At 41.0% G+C, this 16,643-nt stretch overlaps 1 protein-coding gene across 1 annotated transcript in view; it reads right to left on the bottom strand.

Moving 5' to 3' along the window:
* Nucleotides 1-475: 475 nt before the first annotated feature.
* CDKAL1 (CDK5 regulatory subunit associated protein 1 like 1) overlaps nt 476-16,643 on the bottom strand; it is a 674,860-nt gene continuing 658,692 nt past the window's right edge. The window contains exon 14 of the mRNA XM_049764810.1: nt 476-679. Coding sequence (XP_049620767.1) covers nt 476-679 — 204 coding nt within the window. The remainder of the gene's footprint in view (nt 680-16,643) is intronic.

Raw genomic sequence — 16,643 nt, 5'->3', positions numbered from 1 at the left:
CTGGCATTCCAAAGGATTCAAGGTATCAAAATAGAACTTTTTTTTTTTTGGTATAAACTTCTGAGGAACACATCTGCTGTGTGAAATAAGATGTTTACATCATTGGGAAAATGCTTATGAAAGTAAGAAAATTCTTCCCTCATAAGAAAAAGGGGACTGGGTTCTAAAAGGAAGAGCACAGATGGAAAGAAAACAGCATTTAGCCATTTGTATTTCTGGCTAAAAAAAAAAAAACTGAAAGGAGATTCATTGAAAAGATAGGTGATGGCAGTTGTTGTTGAGATTTAGGTCCAAGAGCCCCTGGCCCAACTCCACAGGAGAAGGGCCCAGCTCATTAAAGGAGAGAGGCTGAAGCAGAGGCCCCCAAGGTCAACAATAGTTCTTGTCCTTGGCAAGAGTCAGCAGCTGCTTTCCTGGTCACTGTAGACTTGAATGGGAAAAGTGATCTTCTTCCCAGATGCTTTGGAGCTGTGCTTTAATTATAGGCTCTGATACAGAACAAGCAGAGCCAGCAGAGCCAGCAGAGCCAGCAGAGCCAGCAGAGCCAGCAGAGCCAGGCCCGCTGTGTCTGCGCATGGTCTGGATGAAGTTTGGGCAAGCAAGGGGCCACTCTGGTGGGTGCTGTCACAGTTGTGGTCTCCCGGGAACTGGAATGATTCCCAAGCCTGTGTCTGAGCTCCTGGAAACAGAAACAGAAAAGAGAAAAAAAAAAAGATAAGAGTGTTGAAGATATAAAACGAACCCAGATGGTGCCTAGGAATCTCACTTTGTTGTTATCATTATTATTATTATTATTATTATTATTATTATTATTATTGTTATTAAGTTTGACTGACGTTGGAAAATACTCATCTCAGGTATACAATACAATGATTGGCTGCACAACAGAATGATTTGGTGAACAGAAGGAGACAACATACAACACAATGATCACTACTATAAATCTAGTAGTCAACAGCCATCACCATTTTCTTTGAAGATTTGCATCCTCAGCAATGTGTCATACACACTGACAAATGTACCAAGTTACCTTCTTGTCAACTTGTCATGCATTGCTACTACTGAACTGACTTATTACTAAAAGTTTGGGTCTTTTAAGGCCAGAGTGAGAGCACAGCGGGTAAGGCATTTGCCTTGCATGCGACCAACTTGGGTTTGATACCTGGTATCCCCTAGAGTCCCCTGAGCCTGCTCAGAGTAATTTCTGAGCACAGCCAGGTGTGACCCCAAAACAAAAAAATATTTTGAGCCTTTTACCCCTTCTCAGTCATTTTATTCACTCCATTGTTGGCCCTGGCCCTTGCCCATATCATCTGCCAAACAGCAATTTCATCTCTACCACTTGAGTTCAGTTCTGTCTGTCTCTCCCTTGCTTCCAGATTACTGGGGATCACCAGGTATTTGTCTTTTTCTGCATTAGTACAATGCTCCAAGGTCCAGCGATGCTTTTCCCAAAGGTGAGATTTCGTTCTCTTGGTCTGGTTGAATAATTTTATGCCCCATTTTATATGCCTGCTATGGTTTCTTTATCAATTCATCATCCTTGGTCTCCAGTGACATTCATGAGTTGGCTACTATGAGTTGTGCTGCAGTGAATGGAGGGGGCTTCCAGTTTCCTCTGTGTTGTGTGTGTGTGTGTGTGTGTGTGTGTGTGTGTATGTGTGTTTTATTTAAATACCATGGTTACAAGGTTGTTCATACTACAGTTTTTTTTTCTTTTAGAGATAAAGTTGTTTATGATTGAGCTATAGTCATACAATGTATGTCAGTGTTTTCCTGTTCTCGGGATAAGCATCTAGAAGTGGAACTGCTGGATCATATGGCAACTATTTTTGTCTCGAGTGTTCATGGAGCCCCTGCACACCTTTCCCATATTGGCTGTTCCAACTTCCATTGTCAGCTGCAGGGCTCCTGGATTCCTTCTCTTTATACCCCAACTGACACTTATTAGTGTTTGGCTTTAATGACAGTCATCCTAACAAGTGAGGTGCTCAGGCACTGTGCCTTGGTCTTGCATATACCTCATCCCTAATGACTGGTGACATGAGCATGCTCACAAGCACCTGTTGCTCATCTGTACGTGTTCTTTGAAGAAATGTCTATTCAGATCTGTCCACTGTTAAAAAAACAAGATTGTGTGATGCTATGGGAAACAGATCCCGGAAATGAGCCCTTTCTAATCAATGCTTTATTGTCCACCCTGTATGTGTTCCATAGAGAAATATCTAATCAGATCTTCTGTCCATTTCTAAAAACCAAATTGTTTGCTTGATGTCATGGAGACAGAGTTTGGAAACTATCCCCTTTAGACCAAGGCTTTTTGTTTCTCACTTTACAGCATGGAGGTCTTTGCTGTGCTTTTCCTTCTGATGTAAGAAGGTGCTATTCCTTACTTGCCCAACCACAGAGGTGGCTGGGCCCTACATGAGGAAGGAGGTCCCAGCTTCTATTCTTGAAGGGTCAGACCAAGTTAATGATTATCCAGATTATACACTAATTTGAGAAATGATGGGGAAGGATTTGGGACATAGCACAACTAACTGCAGGGACAGGAAGTGACTCGGCCAGTGTCTACGTGTCTAGAAACAAATGTGTAAATAGGGAATTTCAGACTGAGTCAACTGATGACAACCACATCTACCTGCGTCCTGTGGTATACAGAGGGCACTGTTAGAGATGAGTTTTGTTGCTTCCAGCTATAAAACCATCACCTCTTAGATTTGGGTTCGCAAGACCAGAAGTAAGAGGTTGATTGATTTCTCCTAGGATTGAGTTAGACATTTTTGAGTCATCAAAAGGCCAATGGAGACCACTGACTGTCCCCAAGAAATATGTAGAAGTGTTTGACCCCCCCACTCCCCCAGTCACACTGCTTCATTCCCACTTGTGCAAGTGACTTTAGAGGTTCAGGGATAGGCTTATTCACGAGTGGAGATACTATATGGTCTAAAGCTTTCTCATAAAGTACAAGACACTCAAAGATAAAAATGTTTAATAGGAGCAGATTTCCAAAGGTGGAAAGATGACTCATAAAAAGAAAATACTGTCATATTTGTAGACTCTAAGGAAATTACAAAGAGCTCATAGGGAAATGATAATTAGCATGAATAAGGTGTAAGATATAAAGATGCATCTCAAAGTGATTTATAAAAAATTATTATTGTCAATAGTTCTAGAAAGAAAACAAAAGGCTCAAGTTCTCCCTAAACCTGGTAAACAAGAGATGAGTATCAACTTGTAACACTCAAAAGACAGTTGCATTATTCAATCACTAAACAACAAACAACTAAGCATTCATTGCTTACTAAATAGACATCACTCAAACTTATAAATTTTTATTTGTTGGGGGCCACAACTGATGGTAGCTCTGGGGCTACTAATGGCTCTCTGCCTATGGGTCTGGGCAGGGCTCAGAGGGCCATGTGGATAGTAAGGCTTGTAAGGCTTGCTGGGTTTAAAAATCAGGTGGTTCCAGAGCGATAGCACAGCAGTAGGGCATTTGCCTTGCATGCGGCTGACCCAGGATGGACCTTGGTTCGATCCCCGGTGTCCCATATGGTCCCCCAAGCCAGGAACAATTTCTGAGCACATAGCCAGGAATAACTCCTGAGCATCACTGGGTATGGCTCAACTCCCCCCACCCCAAATCAGGGGTTCATTGGACTGGAGCAACAGTACAGTGGATAGAGTGTTTGCGTTGCAGGTGTCGGATCTGGATTCAATCCCTGGTATCCCATATGGTCCCCCCTAAGCACCACTGTGAGTGACTCGAGTGCAGAGCCAGGAGTAACCCCTGAGCACTACTGGGTGAGGTCCCCATTTCCATCAGGAGAAGGGCTGGTCATGACTGAGGAACCAGATAATGGTGTTAGCTGGAAAAAAAGAAAAACAAACAAGACATTTGCCCAGTCATGAGGAATAACTGCAGGAGAATAGCAGGATATTGGCCCAGACCATAAGTCCAGATCATGGCAAGACCCAAATCACCTGTCTGCAGGGCTGATAGAAAATTTCAACCTAACTAAGGCCACATCAGCACATACCTCTTCCAGTGTCTATACCCCTGATATTCCTGCCAATGCAAGCTGCATAATACCGCTGTAGGCTGAGGGTGGGCAAGACTCTGGCAGCCTCTGTGGAGACTGTCAGACCTTGCCCTGGAGCGCCCTCCCCCGAATAAAAACCCCAGTTGGTCAAACTCATCTTTGCCTCATACTCTTCTATCTTGCTACCTTTCAAGGACAAGGGGGCTCAAGCCCAGGCCTCTTATGCAAAACATGTATTCAGTACACCAAGCCATCTCTCTGGGTTCAGATTTTGACATGTTTAAAGAAATCCGAGTAATGTTGAAAATGCCTTTTTCAAAAACACTTAGACATTCAAAACAAGAGCGGGAGTGGTGGTGGTGGTGGTGGAGAATGTGGTTTGCTGAATCACCAAGAGGCCAAGGTGCCTACACAATTTGCTATGGAAAAAGTGTCCATTGCAGCCCTCTTCTGTAAATTTCACTGTTACTTTGGTTAATTTATACACAAACTTGCTGATTCCTACAAGTACTCCACTAATTTTCAAAATATAGCTTTATCGGATCCGATTACAGTAGCAAATCTCTTAAAGTAGAAGCAATTATATATATGCTGGAATACAAAGCAAGGGCAACTTTGATGAGGAGAAACATCAGAGCTCCAACTTGAATTGGCCAAAAGAGCCAAGAGGGCAACAACAGTCCATTTCTAATTATTCCCTTGTATAAGGTAACAGAGACTCTTATGGCCTCAGGTCAGCCATGAGTTGCTGCCCCTTTTAGGGTAAAGATGTCAATTAACAAAAACCGACCCCTTGTAACTGCATCAGGATGACAGTTGGCCCGAGGAGTATATAAAGCCCCAGGTAGAAGTGACACCACCATCCTTGCCAGATTGCTGCTACTGCTAGATAGTTGCTGCCAAACTGCTGGAGAAACTATTTACCTGGATTCCTGGTTGTTGCCACCTCTCATACCACTCTGGGCCTAACAATAACACCCTTGGATCTGAGTAGTTCCTCCATTGACTGTTGATGGGGAAAGTAAGAGCCACTACCTGGAGTATATTTGGAGTAAGGAGGGAAGTAATGTTGGGAGGGGAAGTAAGTACAGATGGGTTCATGGATCCTGAATCCAGCTCCATTGGGAAAATACTTAATCCTCTTTGCCTTTACACAAAATTGCTTGGAAAGTGGAGCTACTATTGGCATTTGCATGTAAGTTCCGATGAGAATCAAATACAATAGATATTAAGTGTCTGCAACCTGGAAACTTGATTAAGATAAACATATCCCATGGAATTTGGTGGCTCTAAGGAAATATGTTAAAAGTCCTGATATCACTTTTGTCGAATTACCATTTTTATTTTATTTTATTTATTTTTTCACATATGATTCATTGATCACCTTGAACTAGAGAGAGAGTACAGTGGGAATGATGTTCGCATTGCATGCGACTGATCTGGATTTGATTCCCTGGAATCCCATAGGGTGGTTTGAGCACTGCTAGGAATATTCCTTGCATGCAGAGAACCCAGAGTAAGCCTGTGTACCACTGGATGTGGCCTTCCCAAACAAAACAACAACAGAAATGGAGATAGTGCCCATGAGACCATTACCAGGTCCTTGAAGGACATCAAACACACATGCACTCTCTCAAATCTACTCCAGGTTAAAATCTGCACCCCATTTATAGAAGGGAGGTGTGAATGGTGAGGCAGAGGAAAGATCTGGATTCAGTCACACCCAGAAGGTCCCTGGTTGGACTCGGCTGAACAGACTTGTCTTTGGAACACCACATAGACGAGAGAAGAGAAAAACAAGGGCTTCGTGGCATTACTAAAGTCACTCTCAAGAACCTCAGCAGCTCTTATTCCTCCTGGTCCTTGCTACTGTTGCTCCTGGAACTAACAGCATGACTTTGCCTTCCCCCACAGAAGCCCATTCCAGGAGGGGCAAACAGAGACACTTCAACATGGCCTGTCTGGTAGCTCAGAGCCATATGGAAGTTTGTAAATGGAACCTATGGAAGAGACAAAACTGAGATTTCTTCCAATAAACACAACACACACACACACACACACACACACACACACACACACACACACACACGCACACACCCATGCACACATTAGGAACCTGTTCCAAAATGTGTTATAATGAGGAATAATTGATCTGGTTTGGTTCAAAGCAAAGTTCCTTGTAAGAGATCTGCAACCTATCTTCCCATCTTGCTGTGAAGGTCCATTTGAGTTTCTCTGTCCTGGACACCAGCAGGGCATGCCTGGACCCTGCACTCACAGGTCCAGCTCCCTTTCAAGGATCACATGGCCCCCTTTTCCTGTGCTTCGTGTCTTTACTAGACACCAAGACAGGAGATGGAGGGATGCCAGTAATCTCTCTCCACCATCTTTTAGACTGTCCCTAAGTGAGCCTCATAATAATCAGACAATCAGGAGTGTCCAGTTAGCTTCAAAGCCAGCATGTTCAGATTTGCCTAGTCTTTGATGTTTCTGTACAGACTATCTTGTGAAGGATTTATCATCATTATAGGTACATTAGCATACAGCAGCATCAACACACTAAACTTGCAATCAGTTGGGTCTTTCCATTTACCATGGGAGAATAATTACAATGTTTTTGTTCCTGTTGCTGTTTTGGGGTCCAATCCAGTTTAGGGCATGGGGGTTAATCCCAACTCGTGTGTTTGTGTGTGTGTGTGTGTGTGTGTGTGTGTGTGTGTGAGTGTGTGTGTATGGTGTTACTGATGATAAAATCCTGGCCTTCTGCATGTAAAGCATGCACTCCAGCCCTTTGGGCTACCTCCCTGGTCTCCAAACATGTTTTTTTCAGAGCCTTTCTTTTTTGGCAGAGTTTGACAATGAGGCTATCGTACTGTGGGTCTTTCTAGACTACTTTTAGACATGACATGATCTTTATGCAATTTCCCTTTCACTCTCTCCCCTCAGATGTGTGATTGCTTTTCAGGTTGTTAACATGGCAAGGGAGAAAATGAACCTTGAGTATATGTACACCAAATCACTATCATCTTGGTTTTTCTTAAATCTAATTTTGGTGAGAGAGTCAATGTCAGACATTGCTAATTAGTGAAAAGGAGAAAGTATTAGATGATCTGCCACCTGATCAAATGCATTTTGGATTATATTCAGAATATTCTTGCCTTGATCTTGATCTTGAACATTTTTTTGCCACCAAAGGAATAGTTCTGATGTGCTTCTACATGGTCCTGGTGAGCTGCTCTTTCAGAAAGGCTGATCAGCCTGTCAAAGACCAAAGCTCAGATCTGTCCATCACCTCATTATTATTTTCTGTCAGGCAACATTTCATCCAACTCAAGTGATATAAAAACAATTCAAGCTTTGAGTTTCTTTTAATGTAGTCAAAATATTTCTTATGTGTAAATTTTCCTCTTGGCTCAAAGGCACTGTAAGAGCTGAACGTGGATAAATGAGAACTTGGACTCATTCTCCCCTCGCCTCACCAAGTCTTAACATAGGGGCTATATGAGGTAAACCAAATATTTCAAAACCAAATATATAATCAATGCATGAAAATGATCTCAAAAGTTATACATTATACAGTGCAGCATACTTTCAGGAAAAAAAGAAACACCTTAAAATCTGATTTTGTAAAGTTTGTTTTATATATACAATTTTTCTATCTGATAGTAGTTTCTACCATAACTGCATTTTAATCCCCAAATATAAATTGACAGAAGCACTTACAAATACAAGCATCCTTGAGGTCAATGGTCAGGTCACAGTTCCTAATTAAAGAACAGAAGTGGCTGTGGAACGGATGCTCTGTTGTGTGCTTCTGTCAGGACACACTTGTCAATGCTCATCTACTTCAAGGGTCTGAATCTGTTTATAACTTGGCACCAGAAGCCCTCAAAATACTTACACTTTTCTAACTTGTACACTTAACGACCTAAGTGTGTATAGAGTGTAGGGTAGGCAAATCAGATGAAGAATGGTGTGATTTAATCAAGTAACCAACTTTGGTAACAATGATGTATTGGTATTTGCTTCTACATAATCTGTTTTATAAAATGTAGAGAGAAAGAGAAGAGAGAGGGGGTGAGGATTATAGTGAGCTCTGTGAAAGGCAATTTTATCAGAGACCTGAAATCTTCATTGGAGATGCATTTTATTCCTTCTCTTTCTCTTCTACTCCTCTTCCTCCATCCTCTCCTTTCTCCAGAGAGAAGGAACATCACTTAAGGAAAACACGAGTTCTTTATATTTAGTGTCAATGCTTAAAAACTACTACAAAGCTTACCATATATAGTGCCACATGTACACATAAGCATCCTGCCCCCACTACCACCTCTCCCCCCAAACCATGAAGTATGTAATAACAATGTTCCTAAGAGTGGCAGATAGTAAATATCTATTGGCTAGAGGTTAACACTGGTACAAACTCTAGTATGTCAAAAATGAATAAAGGGAAAAAACTGAACTAGGTCAAGATGCTTAAAGACCTTAAGACCTTCCGATAGTCTTTAACTACAACCACAGCCATCTCATTCAATGGAGTATATACAGGAAGTAGTGAACCTAACATTTGGGTGTATTCAAGTTAATCTTTAAGTAATCAACTGACTCAAAATAATTACTCCCAAGAATGATTTCTAACTAGGTAACCATGAAAGTGTGTTGGCAGATGTTTGTGCTGTGAATGAGAAAGAAGTCACGTATGAAGTTAACTGCTAATACAATGTGACCCTCTCATCTTGTTATAAGTATCATTTTCAGTGATACTGGAAATAGGGTTTCAGAATCACTGAACTTCATCAACTGCATACAAAAAATAAATAAAGGAGATGACAGCTGATTTGCTCTGTCTCAAAATGAAGAGCTAAAATGGGAACGGTTTCCAGTAGATCACCAGGAAATTGTAATTCAGTTTTTAAAATTACATGGCACATCAGGCTTGCTATAACTACATTAAACCCCACGATCTGAAGAATGTTCACAGGATCTGGCTTTCTAAAAATCCATTCCCAATACCATGGATATAGCTAGCTCAGTGTGTGTCTTGTGAGAAGCCCTGAGTTTGTGTCCAACACCAAAATAAAGAAGTAATAAATAATTCCAATCCCAAGACAGGCCTATTTGGCCTTTTGATGTCTATGCTGCTCATAGCTTTCAAAAAAATTTATGAACCTACCAAAGCTGTGCACACTAAGGTGCCAACTTCTGTACCACTTTTTTTTATAGGTTTACTTTCTATCAAAAAATGGTCACCTTGACATGTGGCCTGAATATTTTTGTTTCTCAGTAATTTTATAGAAAATAAAGGGTAATGAAGGTACTGGAGAAAATTTGTGTCTCTAAACAATTTATTAAAAAAAAAACAATAAAGTTCATGGTTTCATTCTTTTAGGCATAACAACAGTGCAAAGAACACTTGCTGTGTTCTGCCTTCACCAGAAGTCCAGGATACAATAGCCCACCAAGGCAATCCAGGTAAAAGAAAAAAGTCTTCCTTGTAAGCACTAAGTAGGGGCTGACTACAAGAGATCTATTAGTATCCAGGTACAATTAGTTCCTTGATGCACGCAACTTCCCTCAATGTGCCCCAACTATAAGCCTTGGGAGGAAGAAAATTATCATCAGTGATTGCACAATTAGTGATGCAACTGAAATGAAAGCTAAGTGTCTAGAATCAAGCTTCCTCGAATGATATTTTGGATGGTACTCAATTTGGAACCTGAGGTAATGGTAGACATCGCAAATCCATTTTGAACTGATATCATCATCAGACTAGCTGCAGTTCTAATCCAATATAGCTTCGCTGCACAGAATAAAAACTATGTCTCTAGACAATGAAAACCAAATAGGTCCTTAAAGGTTTAGCAAAGAAACAAATTACGGGCAACAGGACATCAAGAAATGCACCCACTATTGAATGTACTATGGATTTATTTGTGACACTAATGGCACATATGGGCAATGAAGGATCCAACTGGATATAAAACTAGACATAGGGAAAAAAATGGAAAAGAAACTAGAAAAACTGCTTGGGACCAGAGCCAGTATTGGGGGTAGAAGGAAAAAAAAAAAGGGAAGAAACACACCCTCATTTGCTTCTAACACGGTTAGCTGATCTGTTTGAAATTAGATCCACTTTCAACTGTTTTAACTTAATTATTAAGCCATTTCTTAACCTCATGAATGCAGTTTTCATGTGCTTTCAAATCTGGCCCTGAACTAATAGACCCTTTCACTTCAGTGGTTTTGGAAATGAGTGTTAGATGGAGAGGAAAGCATTTTAACGGTGCTTTTCTAAGGGTCAGAGCTCCGAAAATAATGTCTAGTTTGTACATAAGGCTCAGAGTCCCCATGTCTCTTCCTGGCCCTTTATCTGGTATGGAGGCCAACCAGGCTGCCCTCAACAACTCCGGCTTCCTTTCCATAGGCAGTGGACTGTGCTGGGGGCTGAGCGCTTTAACTGCTCAAATGAATCTCTTATTAGGATCAAAGTCCCAGTGGGTGAAAAACAGATGGCAGCTAGCCAGCCCCACAACCCCAGGACTAGCTTTCCCACCAGTGGCAAGAGATCCAATGTATGGAATCACATCTCTCCATTCTCTACTATCTTCCTTGAAAGTGGAGGATAAAGAAGAAGAGGAGAGGTGAAAATGATTGTAGAGTGGGGCGGGCACTTGCCTTGCAGGTGGCAGACCTGATTTTGATCGTTAGTATCCTATATTCCCATATTCTATCCCTGAACACACCAGGAGTGATTCCTAAGTGCAGAAGCACTGAACATAGCAGGGTGTGGCCCACAAACAAAACAACAAACACACACACACAAAGAGGAAAAAATCTATTAGCAAGAACTACCAAGGTGAAAAGATTGTGTATGAGACCCTCTTTGTTAAAATGTACAGTTCTTATGTGAGAATCTCCTAAAAGGAGACCTGTTTCTTCTGCTATTTTATTGAAAATCAGTGGTTGGTGTTACTCGTTTAGAAATACTAAGATCCTGTACAAATTTTACCTGCATTACTCAGAGTAAAAGAATGCCTTGGCGTAAGTCAGAATGGTCGCAGTCACCAACATTTATTGACTGGTGAGGTTATTTCCATTTGAAAGTACTAACACCATCTCATTTTCTCTTTCTTTCTTTCTTTCTTTCTTTCTTTCTTTCTTTCTTTCTTTCTTTCTTTCTTTCTTTCTTTCTTTCTTTCTTTCTTTCTTCCTTCCTTCCTTCCTTCCTTCCTTCCTTCCTTCCTTCCTTCCTTCCTTCCTTCCTTCCTTCCTTCCTTCCTTCCTTCCTTCCTTCCTTCCTTCCTTCCTTCCTTCCTTCCTTTCTCTCTCTCTCCCTCCCTTCCTCCCTCCCTCCCTCCCTCTTTCTTTCTTTCTTTCTTTCTTTCTTTCTTTCTTTCTTTCTTTCTTTCTTTCTTTCTTTCTTTCTTTCTTTCTTTCTTTCTTTCCTTCCTTCCTTCCTTCCCTTCCTTCCTTCCTTCCTTCCTTCCTTCCTTCCTTCCTTCCTTCCTTCCTTCCTTCCTTCCTTCCTTCCTTCCTTCCTTCCTTCCTTCCTTTCTTTCTTTCTTTCTTTCTTTCTTTCTTTCTTTCTTTCTTTCTTTCTTTCTCATTTTTGGGGCATACCTGGCTTTCCTTAAATCTTATTTCTAAATTTTGTGCTCAGGGATCACTCCTGGTCTGGCTCAGGGAACCATCTGTGGTGCCAAGAATCCAACCCTGATTGCTCACATGCAAGGCAAGTGCCTTACCCGTTCATTGTGACAGATCTCTCTGTTTCCTTGTGATCTAATGTAATCCCCTTTGAATCTCTCAAGTGCGTTTTTTCATGAATGAAGACACTGGGATACAAGGTAGAGCAAGACCACAGAAATCTGAGCTGTACCTCAGGTTCTTTTTACAAAGTTAACCTTATACTCCTTCCTTTACAAGAGTTCTATTAGAAATAAATTCAAAATGAGAATGTTTTAAAACATAGACACAGTATCAGAAGATAATTTTTTTCTGTTCTTCTGAGTCTTATTTGCTCATTGTGGGGGTAACTCCTCCCCCCTCCATGTTCTAGAGGCCATCAGAACTAAACCAGGAGGTGTTGAAGGACGAGGTGAAGCCCAGAGATGGAACCATACCTCTGACGTTTTCTCTTTTGCTTACAACCACCTAAATCAGGGGTCCTCAAACTTTTTAAACAGGGGGCCAGTTCACTGTCCCTCAGACCATTGGAGGGTCTGACTATAGTAAAAACAAAACTTATGAATTTTTATGCACACTGCATAGATCTTATTTTGCAATGAAGTAACACAACAGATACAAATACAATATGTGGCCCGCCGGCCATAGTTTGAGGACCACTGACCTAAATGCTTAAACCATGCATATTTTCATTCATCAGACTGCTAAGAAAATCCATTTTTACAAATATCAAAGCTATTATAGATTACTGGAGAGAGAAAAAGGATCCGTAGTGCTGAAACTGACCACCAGCTTGATCCCTAGCATTACATACCAGAAAACAGGGACTGACCTCACTCAAAGCACAACTGGCTGTGGCTCCAAATCCCCAAATAAATCATTTAAAAATAAATGTTTTTAAGATTAGTTTTACAGAAAGAAGGAGTAAGAAGAAGAGGAGGAGGAGGAAGAGATGATAATGACTATAAGAATATCTAGCTACAAATCCTTCTTCATCTTTCTCACTTCTATTTCTATGACTCTGGGTAAGTTATTTATTGAGCTACTGACGCTCGAATTTTTCATCTCTGACATAAGAAGAAAAGTATTTTCCTCAAGGGTGAAGAGGACAATTGAGTAAATCTAATAAAAAGCAACCCATAAACACCGACTCTATGCTCTAGCAGTAAGCATGGAAGGCTTGACCAGGGCAAGGTGGAGACAGGGTCTTAGACAGCCCTTAATCCTGGGTGCCAAACAAGATGGCGTTTATAGCCAGGGAGGATTTCACGTGGCCCAAAGTTTGGTTCACAGAATTGAATACTAAGCAATGGAAACAGTCAGCACCTACATAAGATATTGCATGGAGCATGCACAAGGTAATAATAGTAAATATAACTAGACAGCCAGCAATAAAATACACACACACACACACACACACATGACTGAGCACAATTATTTCCTCCCAGATATGAATAAGAAGCCAATTAGAATTCAAAGGTTGCCTAGAAGCATGAACTCAATGAAAGAAGGAACCTAATCAAATGTGTATTAGAATCTAGCTAACGTGAATACCTATAAGTTCCAAAGAAGGTAGATCTTTAGACTTTTTGAAGATTAGGGGCAAAGCGACTTCCATGTCTGGTGTGTGTGTGTGTGTGTGTGTGTGTGCGTGTGTGTGTGTGTGTGTGTGTGTGTGTGTGTGTGTGTGTGATATCTACATTATTCTTTGTCCCCTTTAAGCCTTCCTGCAGCTTAAGAGTCAAGCACCTTCAGAGGAAGAAGGTATTTTGCATTTCACAGGAAAATACTCATCTCAGATGTCTGAGAACAGACATTCATATCTTCTTCTTGAAAACACTAACAACAACCATTAGAAATTCTCCTTGAACTTTTGCATAAAACTGGATGGTAATCATCAAAACTAGGAGGAAAACAAGAGTGTTGGGGTAGAGATAGGACAGTGGATAAAGCCCTGACCTTGCTCAGAGCCAGCCAATAGTTTCCCCCAAAGCATAAGTAACTCCTGAGCACAAGCCAAGTATTGCTCATGAGCACTGCTGTTAATGGCCCCCAAGCAAAAGAAAATAACAATTCCTACTCTCTAAGAAGTTAAGGAAACAAAACCTGTGTATTCAAGGAAACCACGGGAAGAATCCACTGAAAACCCAAACACATTCCTTACAAAGATGAGAGAAGCAAATGGTGAGGGAGAGGAACCAGTGGAGGGTAGACTTCTCAGTAAATAAATTTTGTAACTTTCATTTCATAAAATATTTTATGTAAGTCTAAAGTGAAATACTGGGGCCGGGCGGTGGCGCTGGAGGTAAGGTGCCTGCCTTGCCTGCGCTAGCCTAGGACGGACCGCGGTTCGATCCCCCGGCGTCCCATATGGTCCCCCAAGAAGCCAGGAGCAACTTCTGAGCGCATAGCCAGGAGTAACCCCTGAGCGTCACAGGGTGTGGCCCCCCCCAAAAAAAAAGTAAAGTGAAATACTAAAAAACATTATCCCCAATATGAAACAAATGTATCTGGCTATGTATTGAGTTCTTTGTACACCTATGTGGAAATGATCTATTTCAGGTGATTTAAAAACCATTATTTGCCTGTTTATCCCAAGTTGGATGAACCCTAAGAACAAAAATATAGAACAAAACTAACCAGCCATCACCATCACCATTCATTCTGACTTATACTCCTTTCAGAAATCATACTGCTGGTAGTAGGACTGACACGGTTGAACACAACCAGGTATTAAAAATTTAATAAAATAATCACATTAAATAGGCTGCTATTACAAATTAACATGCACTTTTGGTAGGAAAATGCACTTAATATCTTTAAACTGCTTTGCTTAAGCTTTTGCTGTGGTCTTTAACACACACACACGCACACACATCTCTTTTATTTCTTCCACCATCATTTTTATAACTCCACATCTGAGGAGTAATTAACACACACGTGAGAGACACTATCTCCCATCTGAGGAAATATCGCTTGATTCTATTTTCTGAAGTTGGTATTGACTATCTGGCACTACATTAGAATACTCACACAGCATTTACCAACCTCAAATAGTCTCCCCTACACCCACCTGAAAACTCTTTTCATAGAAAAGTGCTTCTCCAATGGCAACCTGAATCAAAACTGAGATCTTGATTTTGGAAAGACAGATGACTGGGATCTACTCCCAGAGATCTGGATTCTGGTTTGAGTTGGAACCCGAGAACCTGGACATTTTAAACAAGCTGCTGAGTAATTCGGATGTTGTAAGTTTGGGATAAGACCTGAGAATCACTGCTCCAGACCTGCTGTGCAAATGGAGGTGTCCATGAACCTCAACAGAGCAAAGTCTCTTGACATGATTCATCAAAAAGTGCATAACCTCACCTTCCTTTTATTTATATTTTCCCCTCTCAATGTTAGAACACCTTCCATTGGATAATTATTACATAACTTATGCCTGACTTTAACTAGTCTTAAAGATACTCAGAACTGTTTTTTTTTTAATTAGGCAAAAATTAGCATTTTAGCTTCCATCTTTCCTAAAATTAATTAATTTTTTTCTTCTTATCTTTTCGCCTCTACCTTCATTCATTCTTTCAAACAAACTAAAAAAATCAGTAATTAATAATTCTTGTGAGTTTCTTTAGAATAGTTTCCCTTTCCCACATTGGTATTGGCCCATATAGGTTGAAAAGGCCAGTCCCTAATCATTTTTGTCAAAATGCAGTATGGGCATTCAATCCATTCTGGCAAATGGTTTATTTCGATCACAGAATCCTACTGACAAATGAGGCTCAAGAAGCCAAATGTCAGAGCAGAGGCCATGACTCCATAATTGCAGAGGAGACCTCTAGAATCCAGAGTCATGACTCTTGCCCAGCTCTGCTCCTGACCTGGGTCTCACCAGTTTCAAAGCTGCCATCAGGTCTACACTGAGACCAAGTAAGATCAATAATAGTATAGGGATAAATGTTTCAAATCTTGTGATAATGAGAGAGAGAGAGAGAGAGAGAGAGAGAGAGAGAGAGAGAGAGAGAGAGAGAGAGAGACACATAAACACATAGGAATAGAGAGAGAAGAGGTCTGTCATAGAGGGCAAGAGGGAAACTGGGGACATTGGTGGCAGGAAATATGCAATGGTGAAGGGTGTTGGACATTGACTGAACCTCAATCATAAACAACTTTGTAATTGTATCTTACATGGATTCAATTAAAATTTATTAAAAGATAAGAATGTTAGTTAAGAACATTAGATAAGAATGAACTGAAGCAGCTGTCATTTTCTCAGGGAAAGGCAGGGAGTGGTAGGTAGCAGGAAGCTGCTTTGCAGAACTTAATCTTAATTTTTATTTTGGAAGTGTTGGGAGAACCCCTAAGTAGTGTTCAAGGAGTCGGGCATCCTTCCCAGGGGTATTCAGTAAAGCTAGGGCTTTAGAATGTGGCACATCTCAGGTTCTGGAATACCAGGGACCACCAGATCTACTTCAGATATGCCTAGGGCAAGTTGTCTGGCACACATCTAATGATTTTGTGGGGGGTCCACTCAATGGTTCTTGGGAGCCATGTGGTAAGAGGGAGTGAAGCAGGGGTCAGTACAGACAAATGTCTGCTCCAACTGGTGCTCCTCAGTCTGTTTCATGGACTTTATCTATTTTATGTACTTTTTTTTTTTTAATGCAGCTGTGGGACTGTTGATGCTCAGGGTTTACTTCTGGCCTGTGCTCTGGAATCACTTCTACCAGTGCTCAAGGGACCATATGCGGTTTTGGGGATTGTGCTAGGTCAAGCAGCATATAAGACAGGCACTTAAACTACCATACTATATTTCTAGCCTCCCCTTTCCTGGACTTTAAAGAGGGCTGTCCTTCTTGAAAAGGATGATATCTCTAAAATACTAACGTAAGAGCAAAGCCTTCACCCTTGGATGCT

Source organism: Suncus etruscus, chromosome 18 (assembly GCF_024139225.1).
Source record: "Suncus etruscus isolate mSunEtr1 chromosome 18, mSunEtr1.pri.cur, whole genome shotgun sequence".
Classification (NCBI taxonomy): domain Eukaryota; kingdom Metazoa; phylum Chordata; class Mammalia; order Eulipotyphla; family Soricidae; genus Suncus; species Suncus etruscus.
Note: the sequence above shows the minus strand (reverse complement) of the source record. Positions and strands in the feature narration are given on the sequence as shown.